This window comes from Phaseolus vulgaris, chromosome 8 (assembly GCF_000499845.2).
Source record: "Phaseolus vulgaris cultivar G19833 chromosome 8, P. vulgaris v2.0, whole genome shotgun sequence".
NCBI lineage: Eukaryota > Viridiplantae > Streptophyta > Magnoliopsida > Fabales > Fabaceae > Phaseolus > Phaseolus vulgaris.
The window spans coordinates 28,168,561-28,180,436 of NC_023752.2; the positions used below are offsets into that span (position 1 = coordinate 28,168,561).

The 11,876-nt window shown below is 40.8% G+C and overlaps 1 protein-coding gene across 1 annotated transcript; it reads left to right on the plus strand.

Annotated features, from left to right (window-relative positions):
* Positions 1-411: 411 nt before the first annotated feature.
* Positions 412-2,379, plus strand: LOC137824878 (uncharacterized). Its single transcript, XM_068630558.1, has 3 exons — positions 412-1,313; positions 1,470-1,617; positions 2,002-2,379. The coding sequence occupies exons 1-3, from the start codon at positions 412-414 to the stop codon at positions 2,377-2,379; spliced, it is 1,428 nt and encodes a 475-aa protein (XP_068486659.1).
* The last annotated feature ends 9,497 nt before the right edge of the window (positions 2,380-11,876 follow it).

Genomic DNA, 11,876 nt, shown 5'->3' on the forward strand with positions numbered 1-11,876 from the left:
GTTCTGTTTTTTTGTTTTCTTCATCTATTCTAGTGCTTTTCTCTAGGTTTCTTTTGTGTACCATCCTTTTCATTGAGTACCTTATTTTCTTTCTTGTCTTTTATTCACATTCTTTGTGTTTGTCATAACTCTTGTATTCCTTTTGTGTAGCCTTTCTTGTTTACACCTTTTCTTGTTTGTCTTTGTTTGTTCTTTGGTTTTGTGGTGCTTTGGCTTTGAGATTGAGTGCTTTTGCTTTGAAATCTTTCATTTGAGGTTACTAAGGCCTCAAGAGCAGATTGCTTAAGGGAATTATTCTTTCTTAGAGTGACTTGAGTGATTTTTACCTTTCGACACATTGTTATAATTGTTCTTTGCTAACTTTGTTTTCTTACCATTGGTTGCTATTGTGTTTGCTCTTTTCCTTTCTTAATGGATACCTATTCAAGTGCTGAATCTTCAAAACCACACTCTACTCATAAGGTTTATGTTCTTAATGAGTTAAAAGAGGCAAAGAAGGCTCTTGCTCTCAAAGATGAAGCATTGCAAAGGTTGGAAGAACGAATGGCAAAGGTTGAATTGAAGCAAGAAAGATCTTGCCATTCCATTCATGGTAGAAAAACTTCTCCTCGGCATTCTTCCAAAGACTCTTCAAATGCTCACGACCATGGAGAGGAGTTTAGAAGAAGGACGCATCGTCATCATTTCAATGGAGGAAGCCACCACCGTGAACAAAGACATCACCAAGAAACAAAGCCTCAAGTTCCTTTTGTAAAAGTACCTAACTTTAGTGGTGATAGTGATCCTAATTTGTATTTAGAGTGGGAGGCTAAATGTGAACAAATTTTTAAAGCCTATGAGGTTGAGGAGGACCAAAAGGTGAAGATAGCCGCCTTAGAATTTGTAGATTATGCCATGAAATGGTGGCATAGTCTTGTAACGGACGTTTGCTATAACAAGAGACCTCTCGTGGTCTCTTGGAACGATTTGATAGATTGTATGCGCTTTAGATTCGTGCCACCACACTTTAGGAAAGACCTCATGTTGAAGCTCCAACGGTTTCAACAAGGCACGCTAAGTGTGGATGCCTATTTTAAGGAGTTGGAAACGCTTTTACTTAAAGTCAATTTGAAAGAGAGTGAGGAAGCTATGATAGCTAGGTTTGTAAGTGGCCTAAGAAGGGATATTCAAGATGTTGTTGAACTTGAAGAGTATTCATCTTTGGGATCTTTGGTTCACCTTGCAAAGAAGGTTGAAGCCCAAATTGCTAAGAGAAATGCTTTTAAAAACTCTCCCAATGATGGTTACAACAACAACTCTTGGAAAAATAAAAAGTCTTTTTCAAAACTTCCTTCCAAGGATTCTTCTTTCAAACCTAAGGAGTCTAAGCCTTCCACTTCTACTCCTAAATCTCCAATCAAATCGTCTAGTAAGAAATGCTTTAAATGTTTGGGTTATGGTCACATTGTTTCTAATTGTCCTTCTAAAAGGAATATGTATGTGCATAATGGCATTGTAGTTAGTGAGCATGATTTTGATTCACCTAAGCATTCTTCACATTCTAGGGCATCAAGTGAGCATGAGAGCGAAAGTCCACTTGAAGGAGATTTGTTGGTTGTGAGACGTCTTCTTGGTCAAGTTTTACAACCCTTTGATGAAAGTCAAAGAGAAAATATTTTTCATACAAGATGTCTCATTCAAAAAAACATTTGTTCTTTAATAGTGGATGGGGGTAGTCGTGCCAATGTGGCTAGTACAAGAGTAGTAGATAAGCTTGGGTTGCCTACTATCTCTCATACAAAGCCCTACAAGATACAATGGCTAAGTGAGGTGGGCGAAATCATTGTTAACAAACAAGTCCTCATAAATTTCTCTATTGGAAAATACAAAGATGAGGTCTTGTGTGATGTTGTGCCCATGGAAGCTACACATGTTCTTTTGGGAAGGCCATGGGAATTTGATAGAAAAAAATTTCATGATGGCTTTACCAATAAAATTTCTTTTGATTTCCATGGTCACAAGGCCATATTAAAATCTCTCTCTCCAAGGGAAGTCCATGAGTTCCAAATTCTTATGAAGAAAAAGAGGGAGAGTGAAAATGTAAAGGGTTCTAAGAAATCCCTTCTTATTTCTAGCCATGCGGTCCAAAAGGAAATAGTTTCTCACAATCCTATCTTTTTAGCTATTCCTAGACCTCTTAAGTTAGAAAAACTTGAGGATAGTCCCCATTGTTTGGATAATTTGGTAGAGGAATTTCATGATGTGTTTCAAGATCGGCCTAAAGGGCTTCCACCTTTAAGAGGGATTGAACACCAAATTGATTTAATTCTGGGATCTTCTTTACCAAATCGTCCCGCATATAGGACCAACCCAAGTGAAACTAGGGAAATTCGCCAATAGGTATAAGAGTTGATTGCTAAAGGGTGGGTTCAAGATAGTATGAGCCCTTGTGCCATGCCTATTATACTTGTCCCTAAAAAAGATGGGACATGGAGGATGTGTTCCGATTATAGGGCTATAAACAACATTACAATAAAGTATAGGCATCCCATCCCTAGGCTTGATGATTTTTTGGATGAATTGCATGGTTCCCAAATTTTTACCAAAATTGATCTTAAAAGTGGGTTTAATCAAATCCGTATAAAACCGGGAGATGAGTGGAAGACCGCTTTTAAGACCAACTTTGGCTTATATGAGTGGTTAGTTATGCCATTTGGTTTAACTAATGCACCAAGTACATTCATGCGTCTCATGCATCATGTTTTAAGACCTTGTTTATTTTGATGATATCCTCATTTATAGCTTGTCTTTGCTTGACCATAAGATGCATGTTAGACAATTCTTAGAAACCCTTAGGATGGAACATTTGTATGCTAACCTTGCTAAATGTATGTTTGCACTTAATCATATAGAATTCCTAGGGTTTGTTGTTAGTATAAAAGGGGTGCATGTAGATCAATCCAAGGTGGTGGCCATTCAAAATTGGCCAATCCCTACCAATGTGAATGATGTCCGAAGTTTTCATGGCCTTGCTTCTTTTTATAGAAGGTTTGTGCCCAACTTTGGTACAATTGCCGCCCCTCTCAATGATATAGTGAAAAAGGATGTGGTTTTTAAATGGGGAGAAGAGCAACAAAAAGCTTTTGATGTTTTAAAAGAAAAATTGACTAATGCTCCCATTTTAGACCTTCCTAATTTTGCTAAAACATTTGAGATAGAATGTGATGCTTCAAGTATAGGCATTGGGGTTGTTCTCCTTCAAGAGGGCCACCCCATAGCTTATTTTAGTGAGCAATTGAAAGGTAGTAATCTCAACTATTCCACTTATGATAAAGAATTATATGCACTTGTTAGAGCTTTGTATACTTGGCAACATTACCTTTTTCCTAAAGAATTTATGATTCATAGTGATCATGAATCTCTTAAATATTTGAAAAGCCAAAACAAGCTCAATAAGAGGCAAGCTAAGTGGGTGAAATTCCTTGATCAATTTCCTTATGTGATCAAACATAAGCAAAGAAAAATTAATGTTGTAGCCGATGCACTTTCTAGACGCTATGCCGTGCTAAATCTTTTAGGTTCCCAATTTCTTGGGTTTGATCATATTAAGGATCTTTATCATGATGACCTTGATTTTTCTCTTATCTATCAAGAGTGTGCTAAGGGTGGACACAAAGTTTTTTTTATACAAGATGGCTTTCTTTTTAAAGGAAAAAGACTTTGTGTACCCTAAAGCTCTATTAGACAATCTCTTGTTAGAGAAGCACATAAGGGAGGATTAATGGGACATTTTGGGGTTGCAAAAACTTTGGATGTGTTACATGAGCATTTCTTTTGGCCTCATATGCAAAAATATGTTCATAGTTTGTGTGATAAATGTATTGCATGTCGTAAGGCTAAATCTAGAGTGCAACCCCATGGTTTATATACCCCTCTTCCTATCCCTTCAATGCCTTGGGTTGATATTTCTATAGATTTCATCTTAGGATTACCCAAGACATCAAAGGATAAGGATTCCATCTTCGTGGTAGTGGATCGTTTTTCCAAAATGGCACATTTTATTCCTTGCCACAAAGTGGATGATGAATGTCATATTGCAAATCTCTTCTTCAAGGAAGTGGTTCGTTTGCATGGACTTCCTAGAAGTATAGTATCCGATAGAGATTCCAAGTTCTTGAGTCACTTTTGGAAGACCTTATGGGGGAAACTTGGTACTAAACTTTTATTTTCTACTACTTGCCACCCCCAAATCGATGGTCAAACCGAAGTGGTCAATCGAACCTTGGGACAAATGTTGAGATGCTTTATTTCCGGGAATCCAAGGGTTTGAGAGGATTTACTACCACATGTTGAATTTGCTTATAATCATGTAGTAAATTCTACCACCTCACATTCTCCTTTTGAGGTTGTCTATGGGTTTAATCCCCTAACACCTCTTGATCTTCTTCCTATTCCGATACTTGATGATGTATTATGTAAAGATGGTGTCGAAAAGGCTTCTTTTATAAAATATTTGCATAATGACATCAAGTTACGAATTGAGAAGAAAGTTGACAAGTATGTTGAACTTGCCAACAAAAGGAGGAAAGCATTATTGTTTGATTTGGGTGATTGGGTTTGGCTTCACTTGAGGAAATATCGTTTTCCTACTCAAAGGAAGTCCAAACTTATGCCTCGTGGGGATGGACCTTTTCAAGTCCTAAACAGGATTAATAATAATGCTTATGAGTTAGATATGCCTGATACATTTCTTGGAAGTCATACATTTAATATCAGTGATCTAACTCCTTTTTTTGTAGGTCTCCAGAATTTGTGGTCGAATTCTCTCCAACTCGGGGAGTATGATGGAGATCAAGATCAAGAAGAGAAAGAAGCCGAAGATGAAGATGCTCAGAAGATTATTAGCTCACCAACCTTTTTACCTCAAAGTATTACAAGGAGCAAATTTAAGGAATTAGGAAGTAGTGGTCAAATGTTTTCACTTTTTGTAGTATCTTTTGTATAAACTTTAAAAATGCTTAATGTAGTGTTTAGGAAGGTACTAAGAGGGAAACCTAAAGATACCTCTTATGTAAAGCATCTTTAGATATTAGCTTTAGAAAATTCTAGAAGATATCCCTTCCTCCTTCACTTTAGGCGCTAGAAGTGGGAGAGTTACAAGGGAACTTTAGTTAGCTTCTTTTGTAAGCCTCTTGTACTTACATGACCGGTCCTTTTCCTATATAAGGAGGGCTTGAGTCATTCTAAATACAGATTTGATATTTTGAGTACAAAAATTCTCCCAAATTGGTGAGTGATTGAGAGACTTGTGTCTTCTCTTACCCTAGTCTTATCTTGAGAGCAATCTTGGAACCTCAAGTGGCGGCATTTACACTCATCTTGAAGCTTTGCATCCTTCAAGTGGAGTTTTCCTCTCCAAAGACTCCAACCACATAAGTTCTCTTCTCCTTTCCATCTTATTCATCCATTTCCATTCCCAAATAAACTCTAAAAACATGTATTAGGCTTTTCTAATCTTTGCAATCGGTTCTTTTGCTTTTTATTGCACTTTTGTTCGGTTCATTTGGTTCCTATCATGTTTTGTTCGGTCCATTTCATTCCTTGATTGTTTTAATCGGTTCATTAGCTTTCTTTCATGCTTTTGTTCGGTTCATTTTCTTTCTAGATAGTTTTAATCGGTTCCTTTGCTTCTTTGTTCATTTTAATCGGTTCATTTGACAAGAAATGGGTTTCCACATGAGTTTTGGTTTGGTTGCTTAAGATTTGGTGAGTTCTTGAATGAAAGAACATTGATCCAATTCTAGAAAAGTGCTTAATCATATTCCAACTCAAGTGCACTCCATAACATGTCTATGAAACATCTCTATCTTGTTATTGGAATCATATCACCCATCCTTTCCTCGTCTTCTGGGCGCAGTAGGGAATCCTCCAGGTAGGAGGTGATGTCTACATTCTGGTCCGAAAGGCCTCTCCTCCTTGAGCTCTCCGCACCCCCTTCAAGAGGGCATAGTGTGGTTGAAAGGACGTGGGAAGGTTGCGGAAGAGGAGCAACATTTGAAGCCGCCTGGCCTCGAGAAGGAGAAGGAATTGGGCTGATGGAACTTGCAGCCCTCCCTCTTTTCCTAGTGAAGAAAAAGCCTGAGGCAGTGTCCTCGTCGTCCTCGGAGGAAGTGGGGGCAACCGCTGCTTTCAGTGGCATATGGTTGGCCATTTTTGCTTTTGTAGCTAGTTTCAGCAGGTCCTCCTTGTTAAAGAGCGCCAACATCCTATCTGCAAGGAAGACAAAAGAAAGATTGGTTACATTTTGCAAGTAAAATTTTTACTCTCTAAGGGTAAAGGGAAAAAAGTGTACCGTTGTAACTCTTTAAAGAGTCTAGGTCAAACTCGTTGGCCAAGAGGTAGGCAGTATCGAAGGCAACTGGGAGGCTTTTGAAAAATTTGCAAACTTCATGATCAGGAAGAGCTAATTTGTCTAGGCGCCGAGCAACTTTGAAGTTGGGTTTTTCAGTTCAGTATATGGGAAACCCACATAAAAGGTCATGATGCTTCTTATTAGCCTGAACCTTGAGGAAGTGGCCTTTAAAATTTTTGTAAGATGATTGGAATAGGGTAAGGATTCCCCTTCCAAAAACACTATTTACGGAGACCCAGAGTTGACGACCTAGTTTCTTCACCTCGAAGAGGTAAATGAACACATAAATAGAGGGTGGGATACCGAGCTGGTCACAGAGAATGGAAAAGGCACAAACAAATGCCCAACTATTGGGGTGTAGCTGGATAGGAGCTACATTGAGCTTAGTAAAAAGTTCTTTTTCTAAAACTAACAAAGGAAGGTGAAGAAGAACTCTTTTAAAAACAGTGGCATAGAAGTAACAAAAGGGTTTGTTTGGGGATATGGCTTCGTCACAACATACTAGCTCATCTATCGCACGAGGGTCTAAGAAAAGCGAAAAAATATCTCAGACCCAACACAACATAGAAACAATCAAAGCAAGTATGAATTCATGCGATAAAACGGCAGAAGAATAGAAGAGCGAAACCTAGGCACACATTTAGGGATTCAAACGATAGCATACGAGTGATCAGTATTAATCATAAGTGTACCGAACAGTCCTTGGACGTAGTTGACTACTAGTAATGGTGGGCCATGTAAGCTGGGTCCCATGAGCAGTGTGGGCCAGTGTCTCGTGAGACACGGAAGCCAAGGTGCCGAAGAGTGGTCAGGCGTCGATCACCAAGATGTGCTGATGTGTCCTAGGCCACAGAGTGAGGAAGATGTGACATCGGACATCGGTGACACAAACAATAGAGCTGAGCCACGTAAGGTGTCCTAAACCACACACCAGTTATCAGTAGGGAGAAGCCTTGATCACGAGGGGTCCATGTGTGTGGTGTGAATGACGCATTCAGGCGTAGCACAAGTAAAGAGCCACTGGATGAGCTAAGGCCTGTGAGGGTTACGTTCCAGGGGTGAACTACATGCATGGCACGTGAACAGCTAAGACACTCCTAGGACGGATGGCCCCAGAGATTAGGTGCACAAATTGGAACCCGGGTGGTCATCCCGTCAGAGGTTGAACTCCAGTAAGGGAGTCTTATGCGATAGACTGTCCTAAGAGTGGGTGATAGCGGCGCTAAGGCACACCCTCAGAAACCCTAATACGGGTAGCGGAAACAGTGGAACCCTAGAGTATATAAAGGGAAGTAACGAACCTAATAAGGTACGCAACATTTATGCGAATACACACACAGATTTCATAGAGCTTTTACGGCTAAGTGGTTGGTGTTTCCTAGCCCTAGTATTGACTTGAGCGTCGGAGTGCAAACGACCTCTAGGGCGCCCCTTTATCTTTGCAGGTTCAGGTGTTTGATCGAAGGAAAGGCACGAACGAAGGCATAGAGAATCGGGCGTGTGATCGTCGTAGACGTACGAAGGCAATCGAGTCAACTAGCAGGAACATTTGGCGCCCACCGTGGGGCAGATGTGATGTTCTGGTCGACTTTCAACAAGCTGCAGTTGTCCCCTGATCAGCTGAGGCCTTACACTGGCTATCTCTATGGCTTTGCGGGGGACTTGTTATCCTTCATTGAGGTTCTTGAGCTTAGGCCTCAATTTCTTCTTCTACTTGATCTCCATCAGGATAACTCTCCCCGCCACTCCATTGAAGCTCAACCATAGCCTCTTGCCAGGATTTTTCGCCTCGAAGAAATATAGAAAGACATCCACGGAAGGTGTGTGGCCGAGGTGATTGCACAAAATGCCGAAGGCCCTTACAAAGAACCAGCTGTTGGGATGCAGCTGGGTAGGGGCCACGTTGACCTCTGCGAGCAACGCGTGCTCGAACCCCGTAAGTGGCAGGCGAAGCTTGACCTGCTTGAAGACGATAGAATACATGAAGAAGAAAGGGGCTCCAGCGGGGTTTGTGTGATCGTCAGTGCACACAAGTTCACCTTTCTTACAAGGCAGAACCGATACGTACACGTCTTGCTCCCTCCCGAAGACATGACACTTCTCATCAGCTTCACCCTCCTTCTACGTTATGACGTCTTGGTTGGAGGTATATTTGGAGGTTTCTGCTAAGAGGTCATTGGGGGCCCAATCGTAAAGGGCTTTGTAATTAACAGAGGGTGGAGGGTTCAATGTTGTTTTCGTTCTGGCCATCTCAAGAAGGAAGCTAAAAAGAGAGAAAGGAAGGGAGAAAACAAAGGTTTAGAAGAAGACGATAGCGCGACCCAGAAAACCCAGAAAAACAGAGATTCAAAGCAAAAATAGAGGAAACATAAAGTGCAGAAAACCTAAAATGCAGAAAACATAAACAGTCCCATAACAGTTATAGCATGTTATGAGCAGCGAAATTGTAAAGCGAGAGCAATCAATGAGTAAAGATCATACCTTTGAAAGAGTTAGGTACGAAGGACTGAGTTTCTGAAGGTGAAGAGAGAGCGTTTCGAAGAAATGTTTGAGAAATAATTTGCTTAAGTGAAAGTAATGAAACAGTGAAGAAAGCATAAAGGTTTAAAGTTTTGAACAGTATACGAAGAAGCACAAGCGCCAACAAGTGATAGTCGTTGATGTTGCCACGTGTACGCTGATCTAGAAAGTATGGTGAGACGTCACTTCGGTGTAATATTCACGTCCTGTTACCCAGTGCCACGTAGGTCGCCTAGGGCGATCAATTAGTCTCTTCACTGAAACAAGTTACAACTCGAGACTAGGGGGCTTGTGTACCGACCAGTCGTCGGTCATCGACTCCAGTGATTGACCTCAGACATCGCACACTGGTGTGCGATGTAAAGATGGGTCACGTAAGGTGGGTTCCAGATACACATGTCAGGATGTTGGTCAGTCTTCGAACATCGGTACCACAGTCCTCGGCGTTGGAGATCGACATTAGACGTTGCCAGAAGAGGGAGAGATCAGAGGTCGAGAGTCTGAACAGTTATATTGGGCCACGTAAGTTGGTGCCCTAGAATTATACTAAGCTATCAGTTAAAACGTCAGACATGAGGAAAGCCTAAGTCACGAGGGATTCATGCAGGTGGTGTGTATAACGCATTCAGGCGCGACACGATTGAGTAATCCTTGGAGGCACTAAGGCCCATTAGGGTTAGGGTTTCCAAGGGAAGCTGCATGCATGGCACGTGAATACTTAGGGCACCCACAGAACAGATGGCCCTAGAGACTTGGTGCACAAGTTGGTACCTAGGCGGCCATTTTGTTAGTCGTTGCACTCTAGTTAAGGGAAGTTCCATGTGCTAGATTATGCTAAGATTATGTAATAGTGGCATAGGGACATTCTCCAAGGTACCCTAGACGTGGGTAAGGAAACAAAGGTAAACCCTAGTTTCAACCTATATAAAGAGCGCTAAGAACCCTAGCAAGGTACACAGTTTCTAAGACTGAAACGTCTTTATACACTTAGTGTTTCTTTGCCCTTATACTGACTTGAGCGTCGGAGTGCAAACGACCGTCAAGGCGCCCCTTTGTCTTTACAGGTGAGAGATTCTTCAACCAAGGAAGTTCGATTCTCAAGCGGAGATAGTTGGGCCAAATTTAGTCGGTCGAGTCAACCGGCGAGAACAACAATAAATTGTTCAAAGACGTGAAGATCACATTAAAGCTAAAGTTTCCATTTCAATGTGGCATATTTATAATATATTGAAAAGTTAAGAAGATTAAATTTACAATGTTCATATTTTAGAAAACTAAAGAAAGAATTTGAAATGCCTCACACATCAAAGATGTTCAAAATCAATCAGAGAAAAAGTTTCTATATTGAGCATCTAACGACTATATATTGAAGAAGGAAGAACACAAAAATTCAATGGTCATATTCTGAAGACTATAAAAAGACATTGAAGATGAAGAACACAACAATGAATATACATGTAATGAAAAAGAAACACCATCATCAAGTGATATTCAGTTGTGTGTTAGAATAGTGATATACAATTACATATGTTATTGAAGAGCAAATTATGAGATTAAGTTATGTGCTTAGCCTTTGTAAATTCTTCACACTATGAAGTATACCATTAAAGCTTTCAGTGTTCTCTCAATAGAGAGGTTCCTTATATTGTTAAGAGGTATAGATCTCAGGGAAAGCTTATGACTAGTTTCCTGGAGAGGTAGGGCATACTTGGTGTACCTGGAGAGGTAGAGAATACTTGGTGACCTAAAGAGGTGTAAAAATACTTGTGTACCTAGAAAGGTGGAGAATACTTAGTGGAAGGCTCTTGAGCAATCTTCTTGAGGGGATTGGACGTAACCATTATTATTGGGTGAACCAGTCTAAACTAATGTGTCTATTCTCTCTTTCTTTATCCTTTATTTGTTAGACTCTATGCTTATTTTATTCTTTTTAAGTTTGCAAATTGATTTTAAGCTTTATTCCAACCCCCTTCTAGAGTCAATTATACTTTCAAAGAGCTATTTCAGTTCTCATTCAATTCAAGGTAGTTTAGAGTTTTGAAAAGGAACAACAGGTTCGTATGGACCAAGGAATGTGAAGAATCGTTTCTCAAGTTCAAAGAATACCTTGCCAGCCCACCAGTACTGTGCAAGCCATTGCTAGGTACCCCACTCCGTTTGTACTTCGCCATCACAGATCGGTCAATCAGTTCAGTCCTCGTCAAGGAGCAGGACTATGTGCAGAAGCCAATATATTTTGTCAACAAAGTTTTGGAAGGGCCTGAGGTGAGATACCAGGCCATAGAAAAAGCGGCCCTAGCAGTAGTGTTTTCAGTGCGAAGGCTCCGCCACTACTTCCAGAGCTTCACCGTAATAGTGATGACAAATCTCCCTATTCGCAACGTCTTACAGAAGCCCGTTGTGGCAGGTCGGATGGTGCGTTGGACGATTGAGCTATTAGAGTTTGATGTGCAGTACGAACCAATAGGACCTATCAAAGGCCAGGTTTATGTTGACTTCGTAGTAGAGCTCTTCTCGGAAGCCACACACCAAGAGGAAGCAGATTTCATATGGGTCCTCTCCGTAGATGAGTCTGACAAACAACATGGTAGTGGGGCTGGCGTCATTCTGGAAGGACCAAATGGGCTGCTGATCGAGCAGGCCCTACTGGTCACCTTTAAGGCTAGTACCAACCAAGCTGAGTATGAGGCCTTGATCGCAGGAATTTTACTAGCCAAAGAGATGGGTGCTAAGAGTTTGCTCGCAAAGAGTGATTCCCTGTTAGTAACTGTACCGACCAGTCCTCGGGCGTCGTTGACCACTAATAAAGATGGGGCCACGTAAGTCGGGTCCCACGAGCGGCGTGAACCAAGGAGACAAGGTGATGTGATTCCAATAACTTGATAGAGATATTTCAAGGACATGTTATGGATTCAACTTGAGTTGGAATATGATTAGGCACTTTTCTAGAATTGGATCAATGTTC